Raw genomic sequence first — 18,981 nt, forward strand, 5'->3', positions numbered from 1 at the left:
CTTTGAAAGCGATGATTTCCTCTCTTAATATGGCCTTTAGCGCTTCCCAGAACGTGGAGGGTGAGACCTCCCCGTTCTGGTTGTTCTCCGTGTCCTCTGCTGTGGCCCGCGATATATTTTTGTTGAAGGCCTTGTAAGCTAATAGGGCAATGTCCAACCTCCATGTGGGGCATTGAGCCCTGCCCATCTCCAGCCTCAAGTCCATGTAACGTGGAGTGTGGTCTGATATCACAATTGCAGAGTATTCCACTTTGTCTATCCCCGAAAACACTGTTTTCCCCACCACAAAGAAGTCAATTCTGGTGTATATGTTGTGTACTTGGGAGAAGAAGGAGAATTCCTTCTTCCCTGGGTGGGCGAACCTCCAGGGTTCACCGCTCACATCTGTTCCATAAAGTGACTGAGTTCCCTTGCCATGCTTGAGGTTTTCCCCGTATTGGGTTTTGATCTGTCTGTCGTTTGATCCTGTACACAGTTGAAGTCGGGGGGATTAGTTGGTGTGTCGCTATGTCAGGGATTTCTGCCATGGTCTTCTTGATGAAAGCAAAGCTGATTTTAAAACTTATTTGTTATTATGTATGGTGTTTTGTTTAAACAATGAATATTGAAAACAACTTTGGAGGAAGAGGCTATGGATTGTTTAAAAGTTATTGATCTGTAATATTTCAATAGTTATATTATTTCAATTTTGTTTTATTTAGTTTTCTTTCATTCCTTCCCAGCCATTTTGTGTGATTGTATGAATTGGAGTAGCTGGATAAGTTTTTTCCTTAAAGAAAATAAAAGGGGAAATTTGCTGATATTTATATTAACTGCAATTTGTGACAATTTGATTTTAGAAAGAGCCAAATGGCAAAACTAGCTTTTTGATGCGTAGTTGTGTTTCTTTGTCAATTTTGAAAGAGTGTTGCACCATGAAATACATTATATTTCACATCTGAAAACAATTAACCCTCTACTCTAATATTTTGCTTTGTCTATCAGCATGTGGCCATCCAGAACTTCTCCTCCAGCTGGAGTGATGGGATGGCATTCTGTGCTTTAGTGCATAACTTCTTCCCTGAGGCCTTTGATTACTCAGAACTGAATCCCAGCAATCGCCGACATAACTTCGAAGTGGCATTCGGAATGGCTGAGTAGGTACCATTTCTAGCTTTTTATGCACATTTGCTTAGCTTTTATAGAATGGTGTCTCTAGCAGCAATAATTGAACATTTCACCACAGAGTGCTACATTTGAAAAATGTGGCAGCATAACTACTCATAAAATAATGAACTACGCTGCATTTTGGTTTCTAAAGCAACTCAACTGAAAAGCAGAGTGATTATCGTGTTTTCCCCAAAAAGGGATTAAGAAGGTCCATTAACAACATTAATGTATGAGGACATTGCGGATAAATGTACTGTGGAATCAAGGAACTGGGTTACCCCCTTCCTGTGCAATATATATAATAATCTTATTAATTTTAGGAGCTGTACATCTCTCAAATATCATGGCCCATATGGTAATACTATAGTGTTTTTATTTTAGATTGTGGAACAGATCTTAGTGTTCTCTGCAGGTGCAGACCTCCCATGAACCTCTGCTTAGGTGTTATTTTTAAATGCCTTAAACAAGAGTCACCTAAAAACTGTAATATATTTTCAATTAATCTAAGAAACCCATCTGCCTATATAGTTGCAACCCTATTAACACCTAGGAAAAGAAGCATTAATGTATAATTTGTTGATTTCTGACCAGTTGACACCTATTGTGCATTCTGTACTCACTGAGCTAGCAGCTGTAAAATAAATTAGTAACTGGTATTGGTGTAGATTAGCACCTATGTGGATGCAAGCCTGCACCCAGATTTTCATCCCTGGGTCGGGTGATCAGGGAACAGGAGATTTCCCAGCTGGGTTGTTTGTTTGCTGAACGCAGCACGTAGGGAGCCTTGGAGGAGACATTGTGGAGTAGTCAGGTAAGTGTCAAAAGTGTACATGTTGTCCAACTGTTAGGTAATCCTAGAATGGATGGCTCATCATGGACTTTTGCTATGGAAGAACTGCCAGTGGTGCCATGTGAATGAAAAGTATGCTGAACTGAGTGGCTTCCCTAGACACAACCATGGGCAAGGCATTGTCTTGCCACCGCAACTTGATGCAGATAAGATGCAGTGATTTAGTAAACTGGCTGGATTCAGTGGATAAATAAGCAGCAATACAATGCTTATTATCCTATCCACTTGCCCTGTTACCACCTGTCTCTCTGGATGAATCCACACTGTGTAACCTTAACCAGCACCCTCATATTTACGCAATGTAGTGGTATAACAGTCTGAATAAAATGGAATAAGCCAGTAGGGCTGTGAGTTGTCCTTGAGCACAGCATGTCATCTTGGAGTGGCAGCCACAACACATAGGGCACCAGTATATCTGCACAGCCATGCCACTAAGAGCATTCATAGGTGAGGTGATGTACATGGTGCGTGCATGTAAGCACACAAGTGAATTAGAGCAATGTACTTTGAGTTGTTGATAACCCTTCTCACCTTACTTTTTCATTAATTAATTTACTAAGTCATAGAATGTCGCACACTCAAGAAATGGGGCCTACTGCCCTACGTTTTCCCAACCAGGTCCTGGTGGAGGAGGTGCAGTAAAAGGTTCAGTAACCTTTTGCATTCCGGCAAGATGTGTAGCTTGACTCATAGACATAGACACCTCCCACAAGGGAGGGCCACATTTTCACACTGCAGATAAGGTGCAAGACAGGGCACATACAACCCTCAATGCTGAAGCAGAGGATTGTGTAAGCAGCTTCATTTGTGTGCAAAACAGATGTGAATAGACACAGATGCCATTATTTTTACATGCACTATATATGAGTATGACATAAACTCATTGTGTTTTCAAAACAACAGGACAGAGAATATGAGGGAGATGGCCCGGGCTGAGGGAGGGGGAGCCAGCCTGAAGCCCATGCACTCCTGGGGATCACTGGGGTGCTAGTTGTTGGTGATGTTGAATCTCCAGTAGCCGGTGATAGAGGAGGTCTTGAGATTGCTTTGGCAAATGGTGGGGTTATGCTTACACAGTGGAATGTTGACAAGACAGAGAGTGCAATGATGCGATTGGGTCATACGACAGTGCGAGAATGGTTAAGGCAATGGCCTGCATTAGAGTGTGCTTTTACTATGAGAAGGGCTGCACCTAAATATTTAAAATGAAATGAAATGAAATGAAAATCGCTTATTGTCACAAGTAGGCTTCAAATGAAGTTACTGTGAAAAGCCTCTAGTCGCCACATTCCGGCGCCTGTTCGGGGAGGCTGATACGGGAATCGAACCGTGCTGCTGGCCTGCCTTGGTCTGCTTTCAAAGCCAACAATTTACCCCTGTGCTAAACAACCCCTATTTCATTATCTATCATAATTTATCATATATCATAATATTTATATATCATAAAATATTTCATTTTCTATCACACAGGTCCCAGCTCTGCTGGCTCTCTCCAACACCAGGGCTGGTTTAGCTCAGTGGGCTAGACAGCTGGTTTGTGGCAGGGTTGTGTGATGTCTTGATCGCTGTTCTGAAGGCTGCAAACAATGGTTTGTTTGAGATTGCGCGGTTGTTTGAAGGCAAGTAGTGGGGGTGTGGGGATGACCTTGGCAAGATGTTTGTCTTCATCGATGACATGTTGAAGGCTGCGAAGAAGATGTTGTAGTTTCTCCGCTCCGGGGATGTACTGGACGACGAAGGGTACTCTGTCGGTTGTGTCCCATCTTTGTCTTCTGAGGAGGTCGGTGCGGTTTTTTGCTGGGGCAAGGAACACTTCAGCAGTCAAGGGCATTCAGCCTCTGATCTTCGGGTAAGCGTTCTCCAAGACAGCCTTCAGGACACGCGACAACGCAGAATCACCAAGCAGAAATTTATAGCCAAGTTCCGCAAATATGAGTACGGCCTCAACCGGGACCTTGGATTCATGTTGCATTGCGTTCACCCCCCACCATCTGGCCTAGGCTTGCAAAATCCTACCAACTGTCCTGGCTTGAGACAATTCACACCTCTTTAACCTGGGGTTACCCGTCTCTCTGGATCTGTAAAGACTAAATTACCTGCAAATGCTCGCATTCAAAGTATCGTCTTGTATCTTTGACTATGTCTATATATATGTTTCTGGAACCTACCTCTTCATTCACCTGAGGAAGGAGCAGTGCTCCGAAAGCTAGTGATTTGAAACAAACCTGTTGGACTTACTTGTTTATGATGGAGAGGGAAGCTGCAGTTTGAATGTGACAGCAATGAACTTATTGATGTCGCTTTGCTCTCTTGTGAGTCAGAGAGACTTGTGTCAAAGTACAGAGATCTTTATGTGGAGGTATATTAACAGGGTCTTTCACCGGGGCTTTTCACAGTAACTTCATTTGAAGCCTACTTGTGACAATAAGCGATTTTCATTTCTTTCAGTTGGTATTTGTTATTTTGGAGAAATTTATCCAAATTTATGCAAATACATTCTGGATAGGGACCTGTCGCGCAAAGACCCTCTCTTACATGGAATCAGCAATCAAGGCATCAAAATCTCTTTTTAAAATGCCAATGGATGCTCAAAGTTACTCCTGGTGACGACATGGTTGCTTTTTTAGTTTTTCCCTGTCTCCGATTGCGGGTACCTAAAAGGGGTCACTGACCCCTTTTCTTAGGAACCATCCTTGGATCTGCATGGGTGGATGAAATAGATTTGGGAGTTGCAAATTCCTTTGTATGAAGGAGTCATGGAAGTTGCCCGGGTATTTTGCACATACATTAAAGCACGTTATTGTGGCCACAAGCCACTTTCACTTTGATGGAGTGAAATAACTTTTGGTTCACAAAGGTGTCCACATGTTGAGTTGAAAACAAACCTGAGACACAGAGATTCGGTGTCATGGTCATAGCTTCTGGGAGGGAATGGAGGTTAATGAATTGTGGCCCCAGTTGTTGCTACACCATGTAACAATCACAATTTCAAGGCTCAACCTGAATCCTCTTTGGCACTGATTTTCATCATGTTGAGGTATGATGTCCTTGGATTGTACACCCACCCCACAGGGTTGTCCTCCCTCTCCCCCTCCTGATGTTCATGCTGCTGCTTCTTTCTCATGACCATCGGCCCTTCCTCTCGCCTCCAGCTGCTCACTTTGACTGGCTTTTATTGCCTATGTTTTAGAGTTTTCTCCGTTCTCCGTTTTCTTCGGCAAAGTGCTATCCGCACTTCTGAAGCACTTATTTCTTCCTTGCACCTGGGTGCAAGACTCTTGGAGCAGCTGACAGACCAGCAGCCCGAAGCTCCCACTTTCTTGGCTCACAAGAGAACAATGGAAGTTAAGTTCCTGGCAATTCTGGGGCACTAAATGAAAACTTCAGTATACCTTTACAGGGTACTTCACCTCTCCAAGGGAGTACCCTGGCTCTTCAGAGCAAACACACAAAAGCAGACCTCCTCTGACCTGATCTGCTCTGCGCCCTTTGGGATTCACGCAGGTGAGGTGCAAAAACCAGAAAGCAGCGGTGGTAACTGGTGATATAAATGGCCAGCTGCCTCCATGAATTTTGAATGCATGAACTCTGACCTGGCTCCAGTAACCCCCCCGCCCCGGGAGGTGGGACATGATAGGTTTGGGGACAGGACTTGAAAATTTCAGCCATTTCCAAGATTTTCACTGCAATGGAGAACCTCTCTACTGTGGCAAAAATCTGGGCCCTGGTGTTGGTGTATGCTAATAAAAGCCTGATATCTGTCTGCCAGGTGTTGAATGCCCAACAATTTTTAATCTGGGTGAATGCCCAATTATCTTTGTATATGTAAATCAGACAGTAAAAGTCTACGAATCAATCTTTGCATTTAAAATGATCTTGTGCACTATGTATGCAAGTTAGTCTGCACCTCTGTATGTTTGCAACTGAAGCCATTCCAAAGCCTCTACTCCTTGTGTGGTTGTAGGTTGACAAGAGATAACCCTTATCATGTCAATACAGGTTTGATTTTGGTACTACCTGCTTTTGATGCAGGCTCTGTGCCCATTCAAGATTGTTTTTTGTACTAGCCTGTTGGGTGCAGTCTAATATTGCTGTGTGCTTGATATCTGTGGAAGCTTAGTTTGGTATATACCTGGCTTTGGTACAAGTCCTGGCTTCAGCAAAGATCTCCCTCATGTCTGCCATTAAGTTTTATCGCCTACTTTCTTTTTTCCTTTCTGGGACTTTTAGTGGTGCTGCTCCATGTAAATTTTTAAAGAATGAGTTTGTTTATGTGTAGTTATTATTGGAAGTGATAAATCAAGCTTTAAGATTTTCCTGGGTTTCTGACAGAAAAACACAAGTCCTACTTATTGCATACATAATGTTTAGAATATTTCTGATAGCTCATAACCATGGACATGTGACTGGCTAGTCCAAGCTCTTTCTTTATTACGTATGTTCTGAGCAATGCTTTCATGAGTGTCTGACAACCTGTGGGATTGTGGTGATTTCAACTATCAATTTTTCATTCAAACTTTTATACTAAATTTTAAGTGACATGATCTATAATGTCAGAAAATGTAATGTTAAATATATTGTTGCAGTTGGGTTCATGTTGTTTTAGTTCTTGACTGAGGATATATGGCTTCAATACTGGATGTAAACAAATGGATTAATGCATAACTCAATGTACTGTTGAACCGTATAAACCAGGAAGATGACATTGTGAGCAGTTTTGGGCCCCGTATCTAAGGAAGGATGTGATGGCCTTGGAAAGGGTCCAGAGGTTCACAAAAATGGTCCCTGGAATGAAGGGCTTGTCATATGAGGAGCAGTTGAGGACTCTGGGTCTGTACTTGGAGTTTAGAAGGATAAGGGGGTATCTTAATGAACTTTACAGGATACTGAGAGGCCTAAATAGAGTGGACGTGGAGAGGATTTTTCCACTAGTAGGAAGAACTAGAATCCGAAGGCACAGCCTCAGACTGAAGGAACGATCCTTTAAAACTGAGATGAGGAGGAATTTCTTCAGCCAGAGGGTGGTGAATCTGTGGAACTCATTGCCGCAGAAGGCTGTGGAGGCCAAGTCACTGAGCGTCTTTAAGTCTGAGATAGGTAGGTTCTTGATCAATAAGGGTATCAAGGGTTAATGGGAGAAGACAGGAGAATGGGGATAGAAAGATATCAGCCATGATTGAATGGCGGAGCAAACTCGATGGGCTGAATGGCTCAATTCTGCTCTTTTATTTTTAAATTAGAGTACCCAATTATTTTTTTTCCAATTAAGGGTCAATTTAGCGTGGCCAATCCACCTACACTGCACATCTTTTGGGTTCTGGGGGTGAAACCCACGTAGACACGGGGAAGAATGTGCAAACTCCACACAGACAGTGACCCAGGGCCAGGATTCGAACCCGGGTCCTCAGCACTGCAGTCCCAGTACTATGATCGTCCGTTGGGAGGCAGCTAGATCACGCGGGGTGGAGAGGGGTTCGATAGGGTGTACTTCCTGTTAATGATATGATCATTGGTGATTGTTGGTCTCTTACCATGCCACGGTGGAATCCAGATCTTGCCAACGGGAGAGGGCCAGTTAGATCAGAAACGAATCGGCGTCCGGCATGGTTCCCGATTTTGTCCTCTCCCACTATCTAACTGGCCCACTCGTTTTCCCACCCGGCGAGGCCGGTAGATCGCACCCAAAAGTTACTCATCAAAAATTGCGGGCACGATTCTCCGCCCCCCACGCCGGGTGGGAGAATAGCGGGAGGGCCTCCCGACATTATTCACGCCCTCCCGCTATTCTCCCCCCACCCCCACGCCCGACCCACGCCACGAATCGCCGCTCGCCGTTTTTTACGGCGAGCGCCGATTCTCCGAGGCCGAGCGGCCAGGCCTTCGCACCCATTTCAACACGGCAGCAAACACACCTGCTTTCTGCCGTCGTGATACGGGCGCCAGATGCCCGTTTGCGGCATCTGGAGGCCCGGTTGGCACGGCTGTGCCAAGGGGGGCATAGGCCCACGTTCGGTGCCCACCGATCGCGGGCCGTGCGTCCATAACGGACGCACTCTTTTCCCTCTGCCGCCCTGCAAGATCAAGCCGCCACGTCTTGCGGGGCAGCTGAGGGAAAAGACGGCAACTGCGCATGCGCGGGTTGGCGTTGTCCAATCTGCGCATGCGCGGCTGACATCATCGGCCGCGTCAGCCGGCGTGACGCTTGGCGTGCGGCTTTGACGACCATCGTCAAGGCCGCACTGCCGTGACACACGGGGCCGCGCTCCTAGCCCCGCCCGGGGGGGAGAATCGGCCCCGGAACAGGACGTGAAGGTTGCCGTGGTCACGGCCTGTCCCACGGTAGCCTTTATGATTCTCCGCATTTGCGGAGAATCTCGCCCTGCATCTTTTGAGAAATGTAGATATGGAAAGTTACTGTTTGAATTTTTAACCCAACCATCTGCCACCCCACAAAACGATTGACTCAGGATAACTTGCTTTAAGTTCTTTTCCTCAACTGAGAATCTTGCATTTACATCAAATGTCAATGTCCTACAGAGGAGACTCTTTAGAAGGACCACCTTCCCTCAAAGAAAGACTCTGACCCTACAGTTAACGCTTGTGGAGAAGGATGTATTAGAGGCCGTCTGTCGCTACATTATCTCTCTGTCATGCTCTTGTTTGTCAAATGTTTTTTTTCAATGCTCTTTACTGCAAAGCCATTATGTAAAATAATACAGGTTTTTCTTATTTCTCACTGACAAGATCAAATTTGCACAGTTACATTTGCCTATCTGTATTGCAAAGTAATAGACATGTTTCTCAAGTTCTGGTCAATCACACTGGAACATTTTTTTATCTGCTAGAAAATTGGGCTTCATTAAGCTAACCCTGGCAATTGATTCAGATATACTATAATGGAGTGAAGCATTAGGTTATAGCAACATGTTTATTGGGGCTGTTTTTATCCCCTGAGAACTTTTGATTGAATACCATTTTGCTACAATCTATTTCTTTTGTGGAGAGGGAAAGGTGGAACCGATATCGTTGGACTGAATTTCAAACTCTTTTTTGCTGAGTTTTATTTTGCTTTTTCATAGATGCGCTTTAGCTCCAGAAACTTTAAATTTATTGACTTAACTTTCTGTGTTGGTCTTTTGTGCACTATCATCGCTAATACATCAATTATTATATATGTTCTTCAAACAGTTACATATTTCCCCATTTTCCACTGGAACCATTGCTTTTAATGTAGTTATTGTACTCATGTCATGTGCTGCATTCCATGTTCAATGGATGCATATTTAGCACAATGTTATTGATGTTGTGTATCATGAAGCATGATTTTTCTTTTTGTTCATTGTATGTCACTGAATGTAATTTATGTTTTTTGTTTTTTTTTTCTTGCTTATTTTTTCTCCCTCTCTCCTGTTCCCTGTTGTGTCCCGTCTCCTCTCTCGTTTGACCCTCTCTCTGGTCCCATAGGAAGCATGCTGACTGCCCATTGCTACTGGATGTGGAAGATATGGTGCGGATGAAGGAGCCCGACTGGAAATGTGTTTACACTTACATTCAGGAATATTATCGCTGTCTGGTACAGAAGGGTCTGGTTAAAACCAAAACCACCTCCTAGGCATTAACGGAGTGAAGGGTGAGAGACCTTATCTGATTTAGAAATTTTAGGGTTTAGTAGACTTTGGTAAAGAGAAGTTCTTATTTTTCTGCCCTTTCTAAATTTTTCTTGTCAACTTTACTTATTCTTTGAACTTCTTCCTGTTTGTTGCTCTACTCCTCCTGAGTTTTTGTTTGTAAGCATACAATTGTTTTCTGGTTTCCATTATTTTGGTAGCAGTAGAAAGGGACTTTAGAAAGGCAATAAATGCTTGGCTCTCTTTAATTATTTGTTTCTTTACATCTGCTTATATTTCTCTGAACCTAGCGCATGCGGCTTCTCAGAATGTGATGTTTTTATGATAAAATATACCTTTTTTCCTTTTTTAAAATAAATTTAGAGTACCCAATTATTTTTTTTCCAATTAAGGGGCAATTTAGCATGGCCAATCCACCTAACCTGCACATCTTTGGGTTTGTGGGGGTGAAAACCATGCAGACATGGGGAGAATGTGCAAACTCCACATGGACAGTGACCCAGCGCCGAGATTCGAACCCGGGTCCTCAGCGGCGTAGTCCCAGTGCTAACCACTGCGCCACCGTGCTGCCCTATGATAAAATATGCTTGATTAATTACATCATTGCTTAATTCATTCACTTCTGCTGTTTTGTTTCGCTGAGCTGGATTTAGCGCCCACCGCTGATGAGTTTGAAAGTGGGTGGCATGTTAAATACAGAGGGCAACATTTCTGCATGGGCTAGAGGGGGGGTTCCTCCTAATGGGCCCCATGGGCCCATCAGAGGCCCCACACACCATACCTAGACCTGCCAGTTTGGTTCCTAGTAAGACACCCAAATGCTTTCCAAATCTTAATTCAACGTCGCACACCTCTGTCCTAAAGTACTGGGGAGTTACTGGCTTCTAATTGACTGACAGCTCTCTGAGGTGGGACCTTCTGGTCCAGGAGGACAACAGTCCTGCGTTCAACCTATCAATGGCTAGTTGGCTGTTATTTGGCTGCAGGACAGTTGATGTTCCACTTAGTGGGCTATTGCTAACCTTTGAACTGGAGGAGTGGGTGGGAAATCCGGCGCCTCATATAATTCAACCCAATGCCTCACCCTCTCCCTAATTCTGTGCAGAATTATGAATGTTATGTAAAATTTTCCCACATGCTACTTATTAACAGTTGTTCCTGATCTCAGCTGAAACATTAATGCCTTCTGAAGTAGCTGAGCTGCTTTATTAAGGTGGAAGAGGAGGCTTGCAGCTCAATCAGTGGCATGTCTTGTAAAAGAATGGGACATAAAGATATATCAAAAGCTTCATTTAGGCTTGTCTTAAAAATAGGAAGACATGTTGGGCGGAATTTGCCCAACACACGCATGATGGGTTCGGTGGTGGGTACACGTAGAGAATCTGGCCGGAGCCAAAAAGTTGGAAACCTGCCAGCGTAAAATTACATTACAGTTCTCCAAGAAGGTTTTCCAGTCTTGTGTCATGCCAGCGGGAAATCATGTCGGCATCAAACCTGATTGCCAAAAGCTGCCGTGCACACTCAGTTCACCAGTGACTTTGAGGTGAGTGCAACACTGCCATAGTGCTGGGCTGTTCCTGATGCACTGTAACCCACTGTGCTGGGCAGACCAGTTCCTGCCTCCATCTCCATGCTGAGCTGGTCTTTATGGGCAGCAGCATGCTGCTGGACCCATGGACCTTCCTGTGTCACTGTCTTGGTTCGATACTACACCTAGAATTTGGGAGTACAGGGGTCGCCTTCTCCTCCTGGTGCCACACAACAATGTCTAGCTGGATAGGACTATGCTGTGGGACTCATGCCGTCACTGCACAAAGGTCCAGAGTTCAACCAGGACTGGAGTGCAGGGTGAGGCCGGGAGGGTGAAAAGGCTAAGACAAGAGGGCCAATGGGGAAGGAAGTCTGTGCAAGGAGGGGCGGAAGGAGGAGGGCTCACAGGCAGAGGGCCAAGGAGGTGGATGAAAAAGATGAACAATGGAAGCAGAGGGGAAACCAAAGAGAGGGAAGCTGGACCCCGACTAGGCTGGATGAAAAGACCACTAAGGGGCCTAAGAGGTACCAAGAGATAATTTACTGGAACAGGATGCACAAAGGTTCCAGATGCAGTCAGTTAAGGCATAAGTGGAGCATGGGTGTCTTGCAGGTGATGGGTTCTGGTGGAGGGTGGTTTAATTGAAGAACAGACTTCTTATTAAGGTTGCTATCCTTTTTCCTCTGGGTTACTGATATCCTGCATGGTCTGATGAAGACAGGTAGGCTGAGTATGCTGAACTGGTATTTAAATATGGCGCTGGGACCTTCAAACCCACCAGTTAAGGGCAGGTGGATGAACCAGGAGAGTAAGGGGGCACAGACCAGTTTTCTCTCCAGATGTTGAGCCTCTTTAAAGGGAAAAAAAAGATCAGCACTGAGACGTAATGGCCCCGAGTCCCCACCATAGAGGTATCAGCCCCCCCCAAACAAGCATCACTGACAATACCCCCCAATGGGGCTCCCATTAGGGCCACCCCTAATACTGCCTGCAGATACATGTTGGCACTTGGCAGTGCCGGGAGAAGTGCTAGGTCACTGCCCAGCCATGTCCCTCTTCCCCGAGAGCTATACTTATCACTATGCCCCCGGATGGATCCCCTCAACTGATTCTCATTTGGTCAAACCAGTTGTAAATAGTGAGGGGAGATCATGTTGGCAGGGGCATGTTAATAGTATTCAAACACACTAAAATCTATTCAAATGAGGTTCACACCTTTTGTGATCGCGAACCTTGTGTTGTCGCCAACGAGGGGTGGGGAAAATCAGGAAATGCAATCTCTCCGGAGAGAATCACGTTTCCCGATTCTCTCTGGATTTTCCACCCATGTCTCCGATTCCATGCAAGGCTAGTGCAGGCTCAAAATTGCCCCCACTGCTTTTGTGGCTAACATGTCATTTGTCCTCAAATACTGTCTGCATGTGAAGATGATTTAATATCAGAGTGCTTGGAGTTTCAAATAACAAAAAAGGGCAATAAATATATTTCTGATACTGAAATAATTTAAGATGAAGTTTTAAAAGTCTGCAACTTACTTGACCTGTTGAAATTCCTATTATTTTAATCCATACTATTGCAGCAGAGAAACACTTTAATGTCATTATTTTGATTTGTATTTTTGAAAGACATTTGCAAGAATACCAGCATAAAGGGTTAAGCTGCCTCATTAATGTTTCAAACAATGCTTGGCAGTTATCTGTCAGTCACCTTCAACTGGTGCATTTTTCCTGGCAACATCTCCGTCAGTCAGAGTTAAATTACCAACCAATCTTCTCATAATAGTATAAATTGTTGTTTTCCCCTTATCCTGATATTCTTGCGAAGTGTCCTGATGAGTACAAGACAAAAAGCTTCAGCAAGTCTTTTTTCTTTTCAGCAATGCTCAAGTTCTGTACTTCCAAATAAAAAAGTTAATGTTTTAGATGGGGGTAAACTTTGTTATTAAATGACTTTATGACCTAGGACCTAATTATTAAATAATTTATCTTGAGATCTCCTGTTAATATTTTTATCAGAAGATAAGGGTTCAGTTGTTTCTGAGTACTGACTAATTGCTGTCAGCAAAGAACACATCTCTGATTAAAATAATTTATTATATTCATACTGCCCATTAAACCGTCTTCTGCGATATATAAGAACAAAAGCAAAAGGAGAACAAACAGGTCATTTTGCCCTTCAAGCCTGCTCTGCCATTCAATAGCATCATGGCTGATTTAGATTGTGGCTTAAACTTCACTTTCCTGCCAGCAAATCCCTCCCCCCACCTCCACCTTCCATAACTCTTGACCTCCTTCTAGATAAACTGAACTTAGGCAATCATAAAAAACAACCACTTGAGCAAATATCAGATGGCTTCCAACACTTACGAAAGCCTGCCAACATTAATCAGGATCTGAACATAATGAAGGGGATAAACAGAGGCAGAGATTTTCCACCATGTCATTATAAAAACACTTGGTTAAATTACATAATTTAATTTCAAGTAAGGCTACATTATAGCACAGTACATGACTGTTACGTTCACTATATGAAGTTTGTGCTCTGGTAACGATTTCATTCCAGTCCATATACATGGAAACACTTTGTGCCACAGACTCATTGAATAATTCATTCAGTGATATGAGCAGCACAGTAGCACAATGGTTAGCACAGTTGTTTCACAGCTCCAGTGTCCCAGGTTCAATTCCTGACTTCGGTCACTGTCTGTGCGGAGTCTGCACATTCGCATTGTGTCTGCGTGGGTTTCCTCCGGGTGCTCCGGTTTCCTCCCACCGTCTAAAGATGTGCAGGTTAGGTGGATTGGCCATGCTAAATTGCCCTTAGGTTAGGTGGAGTTACTGGTTAACGGGGATAGGGTGGAGGTGTGGGCTTAAGTGGGATGCTCTTTCCAAGAACTGGTACAGACACGATGAGCCGAATGGCCTCCTTCTGCACTTTAAATTCTATGAATTCTATGAATAGGTATAAAAGCACCCAAAAAAATCAAAGAGCTTTAAAAACACAGGAACTACACTGAAGGATGCTGTTTAGCATAATGGTGAAAAGCCATTTATACATTCTGCTATACCTTTTAGTTCTTAACTTCATTATAGGCATACATGTATAACAGTTTAGCTTAATGAACTAATTAATGCCAGTAAAAATAAGAATATTTCCCTCTCCCTGATTTGTTATCCCTCCTCAAATGTGTACTTTTGCTGTCTGCATGGAAAGCCACTCATTTCCGTAATTAGTTTCTAAAAAGCCCAATCCCTTCAACACAATTTCTGGCATACAGTGTGCAGAATGTTTGAAATGCTAATGTATACCTATCACTTGGGTCTAGTACACTAAAAGAAAAGGCAAATCATCGGTAGAGGGCACAATACAAACAGTTTCAGAAAGCATTTAATAAGGTGTGTCACAGGTGGCTTGTTACATTAATTCAGAATTCTGTAATAGAATGAATAGAAGATTGATTGACAAGCAGGAAACAAATTATAGAATTAATGAGTTTTGTCAGCACTGCAGAAAAGATGGAAGCATCAATGCTGGGCCCACTTTTGTACCAGATAGATTATTTGTCTTGGGTATAAGAAGTAGAATATTATAATTTGCTGACACAATAATGAAGAGGTCTAAGAAAGACTTCCAGACATTGAATTAATGTGCAAGTAAGATTTAATGCTTGAGATAATGGATTCTTCGGTCCTGCTGAAGTGAATGGGAGATTTAGCTGAGCACTGAATTCTCCATCCTTGCTAGCAGCGGTAGCGGGGCGGACTCAAAACGGAGAATCCCAGCCAATGTATTTTGGGAAGAAAATCAATGAATCAAAGTAATAGGCTAAAAGGAAGGTTGCACAAGGGGTAGATAATGGATTAATCCGGGATTCAGTATGTAATTCCATGGAAGTAAGAGTACAGATTGATAAAACTATGAATAAGCTATTAGCGTTTTGATTTTACAAATAGCGACGTGAGTAAATAAGTAATGATTTGCTTCTATTTGGAATACGGGGGGTGATTCCCTGCCCACATTACACCTGGCACACACCGGGCGGAATTCTCTCCCCCCCCCCCACCCCATGCCGGGTGGGAGAATCGCCGGGGCGCCGAGCGAGTCCCGCCACGCTGCCCTGGGACCCGCACACGATTCTGGGGGGGGGGGAATCCTGCACCGGTGGGAGCCTCAAAAGAGGTCTGGCCCGCGATCGGTGCCCACCAATCGGTGGGCCGGCCTCTCTGAAGGAGGACCTCCTTTCATCCGCTGCCCCGCAAGATCCATCCACCATTTCTTGCGGGGCAGCCGCGGGGAGGATGGCAACCGTGCATGCGCGGGTGACGTGGCACCGTGTAATTTACACGGCGCCAAGGCCCGGCAGGCGGAAATAACACGGTGCCCGCTCCTAGCCCCTCCGGGGGTGGGAGAATAGGGGGCAGGCAGCAGCCTCCGAGGCCGGAGTGAAACACTCCGGTTTACGCTCCGGCGTCGGGACTTAGTCTCCCGATGGGATAAGCGCCCACCATGTTATGCTGAGATTGGTGGTCATCAACAACTGCTCTGCATCGCTGGAGACCAGACTTAATGACCATGTCAGGGGTCTCAGAGGCCATCAGAGCTCCTGAGTGGTTGAGGACATGGCACTGCCTCATGGCATCCTTGGGTGGCACTGCTGGTTGCCAGGTTGGCACTGCCAGGATACCAAGGGGTGGAGCCTGAAATGGGGTATGGCCATGAAGGGGGAGCATTTGGTGACCTCATAGCAGGGTGTCACTCACCTGGGGGGGAGGGGGGGCTGGTGCCAACGATTGGGGGGGGGGGGGGTATTTGATGCTGGCTAGTAGAAGGCGGGGCCTGAGGGAGACCCTGTTGGGCTGGCTCCGTTACCAGCGATGTGGAGGGGCTGTACTCTCGCTTTGAGATCGTGGCACCTCAATTTCTGTGAGACCAGGTGTGCCGGCATCTTCAGGTCACACGCATCACTTTTCCGGTAGGTTTCATCCCTGGCTCCAAAAAATTGACTAAGTCTGGGAGAATTTTGATGGGATTCGCACCGGTTTTCCCACCCAAAATGACACTTAGGGCAGCACAGTGGCACAATGATTAGCAGTGCTGCTTCTCAATTCCAGGGACCCTGGTTCAATTCCGGCCTCGGTGACTGTGTGCATTTTATCCCCATGTCTGCATGGGTTTCGTCCAAGTGCTCCGGTTTCCTCCCACAGCCCTAAGATGTGCAGGTTAGGTGGATTGGCCATGCAAAATTGCCCCTTAGTGTCAAAACGATTAGGTAGGGTTACTGGGTTACGGGGATAGGGTGGAGGTGTGGGCTTAAGTAGGGTGCTCTTTCCAAAGGTCAGTGCAGTCAGTGGGCCGAATGATCTCTTTCTGCACTGTAAATTGTATGAAATTTCATTTTCCAGCCTCCCAGCCATGTGAGGAGGCGACACACTATTTGATGATGGTGGGATTCTCTACTCCCACTGTTGTCAATGGGATTTTCCATTGAAGGCACCCCACATTGCTGGGAAATCTGCAGGTGGGGGTGCGCTGCCAGGAGGACCAGAGGATCCTGCCGCAAACGAAGGGCTAGAGAATTCCAGCCTTAGTCATTTTTATGGGATTCGCACCCACTGTGTGGATTTTAGGACATCCTATTTATAAAAAGGACATTAAGGCCAGTGTAAAATGATGAAATGAGAAATACAATTATGAGGAGAGAGGTATCACAAAAGGTTTAATAGAAGCTTTCAATAGTTCTTCCCTATTTATTCCATGTCATACAAGATGTTTCTCTTTGTTTGAGTGGTGAGTGACCAGGTCAGCTTAAAATTATCACCAAGGGAATAGAGTCATAGAATTTACAGTGCAGAAGGAGACCATTCGGCCCGTTGAGTCTGCACCGGCCCTTACAAAGAGCAACCTATTCAAGCCCATGTATCTACCCTATCCCCATAACCCAATAACTCCCACTTAACCTTTTTGGACACTAAGGGCAATTTAGCATGGCCAATCTACCTAACCAGCACATCTTCGGACTGTGGGCATTGGGAATTAGTCTTGGATTCCTCCAGCGAAGAATAACAGATTCTGGTTGGCGTGCCTCTTTCTGTGCTGTAGGGTCTATGGTTCTCCTTTTAAAGTCAACTCATTCTATTCTGTGTGCATTGTATAAATTATGTTTTACTGATTTTTTTTACAATGTGTTTTTGTTAAATATCATAATTTGGATAAGTCATGTCACCCAGTGATATGAGTTTTGTGTCAAACAATGCAAGCAGTCAATGATGCATTAGCCTCAAGCTAGGTTACATCATATTTTGGCTTGAATGTGAAAATAACGTTGGGGGAAGGGTTGAGCTAAGGTTTACATCTGTTTGAGATGAAGCATATGTTTCCTTGGCTACTAAACAGTGTACAAAACTGAAGTATCTTTATTGAAAATGTTTTCCACAGCTCCTGACGTCTTGTTATTGCTGCAATCAATGATTGTGTATGTTTTATGTGTTTCAAAAAAATTCTAAGTTAAGCTTTTCTGTCAAGAAAATTAACGGGCATCTGTGAACTATTCCAATCTTTGAAGGTCACTGCCTCTGTGGGCTGTAAACATTGACTTTATATGGTGTTTCTTGTGTGAGGCCAAGATCATAATGTGCCTTTGAGTCCTGCATAATATGACTTTAAAAGGAAGGTTGCAGTTGTACTAATTAATTTCTTTCCTGCCAAAAATAAATTAGAAGTATTTATTTTTTAAGTACTTTGTAACTTTCTTAGGCTGTTATTTGTAAAAGTACCCTTTATCAAATTCCAACGGCTGTTTTCATGAAAGAATTATATGATATATGGTATGGTTACAGCTGCCCTAGTGGCTCAGTTGATGGGGTAGAAATCTGTATCGGCTTGTTTTGGACACAAACCTAGTTGGGATCCCACCTCCAGGCTCCCTGAACAGCAGGTAGATCCTCCATCCTGTCAAAGAAAGGACTTCTAATCGAAGGGACCAGGGCACTCTAGTAACAGGCACTTGTCTTGCACCTGACATGCTGTAACCTGCAAGCACCAACTGTTGGAAGGTGGGATTAAAAATACGAAGCTAGGTTTTTTTTAATGGCTGATGCAGACACAGTGGGCTGAATGGCCTTTTTCTGTGCCGTAACCTTTCTACGGTTCTATGGTTGACCATTGCCAATGCGTGCCTACCTGCTTCACTGAAAAGGAAGTCTTGTTTGAGGAGGCCGCATATATCAGCAGTGACCAATTATGAGATCCTGAGCCTCTGAGACACTGGGAGTCGAGTCATGTTGATTGAGCTCATGCTCTGACTGTAGACCCTGTGTTGGGAGTCTCACCGCCTACTAGCTGGATTTTGCTGTTCATTCTACCTGCTCAGATGAAATTACTTTTTATTAGTAATTGTAAGCACCCTCTTGAGAGAAGAAATGCAACCGACCTGCTATTCCTTGCTCGGGCCGGCTTGCGCACTGAAGTAACTATCTACAATCACAGTCCCCGTTGAGACAACCAATCTGCCAGCCCCTGCTTGGGGCGGCATGCCCATGGCAGTAACTATCTGCAATCACAGTCTCCGTTGGGACACCCAACCTGCCAGCCCCTGCTCGGGCCGGCTTGGCCACGGCAGTAACTATCTACAATCACAGTCCCCGTTGAGACACCCAACCTGCCAGCCCCTGCTCGGGCCGGCATGCCCACGGCAATAACCATCTACAATCACAATTCACGTTGAGACAACCAACCTGCCAGTCCTTACTCGGGCCAACTTGTCCACGATAGTTACTATCTACAGTTACAGTCCCCATTGGGACAACCAACCTGCCAGTTCCTGC

General features: G+C 44.7%; 1 protein-coding gene across 3 annotated transcripts in view; it reads left to right on the top strand.

The window, feature by feature from the left end:
• The window catches only part of smtnb (smoothelin b), a 563,126-nt gene that overhangs the window by 507,605 nt on the left and 36,540 nt on the right, over positions 1–18,981 (top strand). For 2 of the 3 annotated variants that reach the window (XR_005457667.1, XM_038774931.1), the window contains exon 18: positions 985–1,136. Coding sequence is in view for 2 of the 3 variants with exons in the window: in XM_038774931.1 (XP_038630859.1) it covers positions 985–1,136 (152 nt within the window). In the remaining variant the exon portion in view is untranslated. Of the gene's footprint in view, positions 1–984; positions 1,137–9,463; positions 9,630–18,981 lie in introns of those variants that run through there. The other variant, XM_038774843.1, reaches the window with a different exon arrangement.

The sequence above is a fragment of the Scyliorhinus canicula genome, chromosome 1 (assembly GCF_902713615.1).
Source record: "Scyliorhinus canicula chromosome 1, sScyCan1.1, whole genome shotgun sequence".
NCBI classification, from domain to species: Eukaryota; Metazoa; Chordata; class Chondrichthyes; order Carcharhiniformes; family Scyliorhinidae; genus Scyliorhinus; species Scyliorhinus canicula.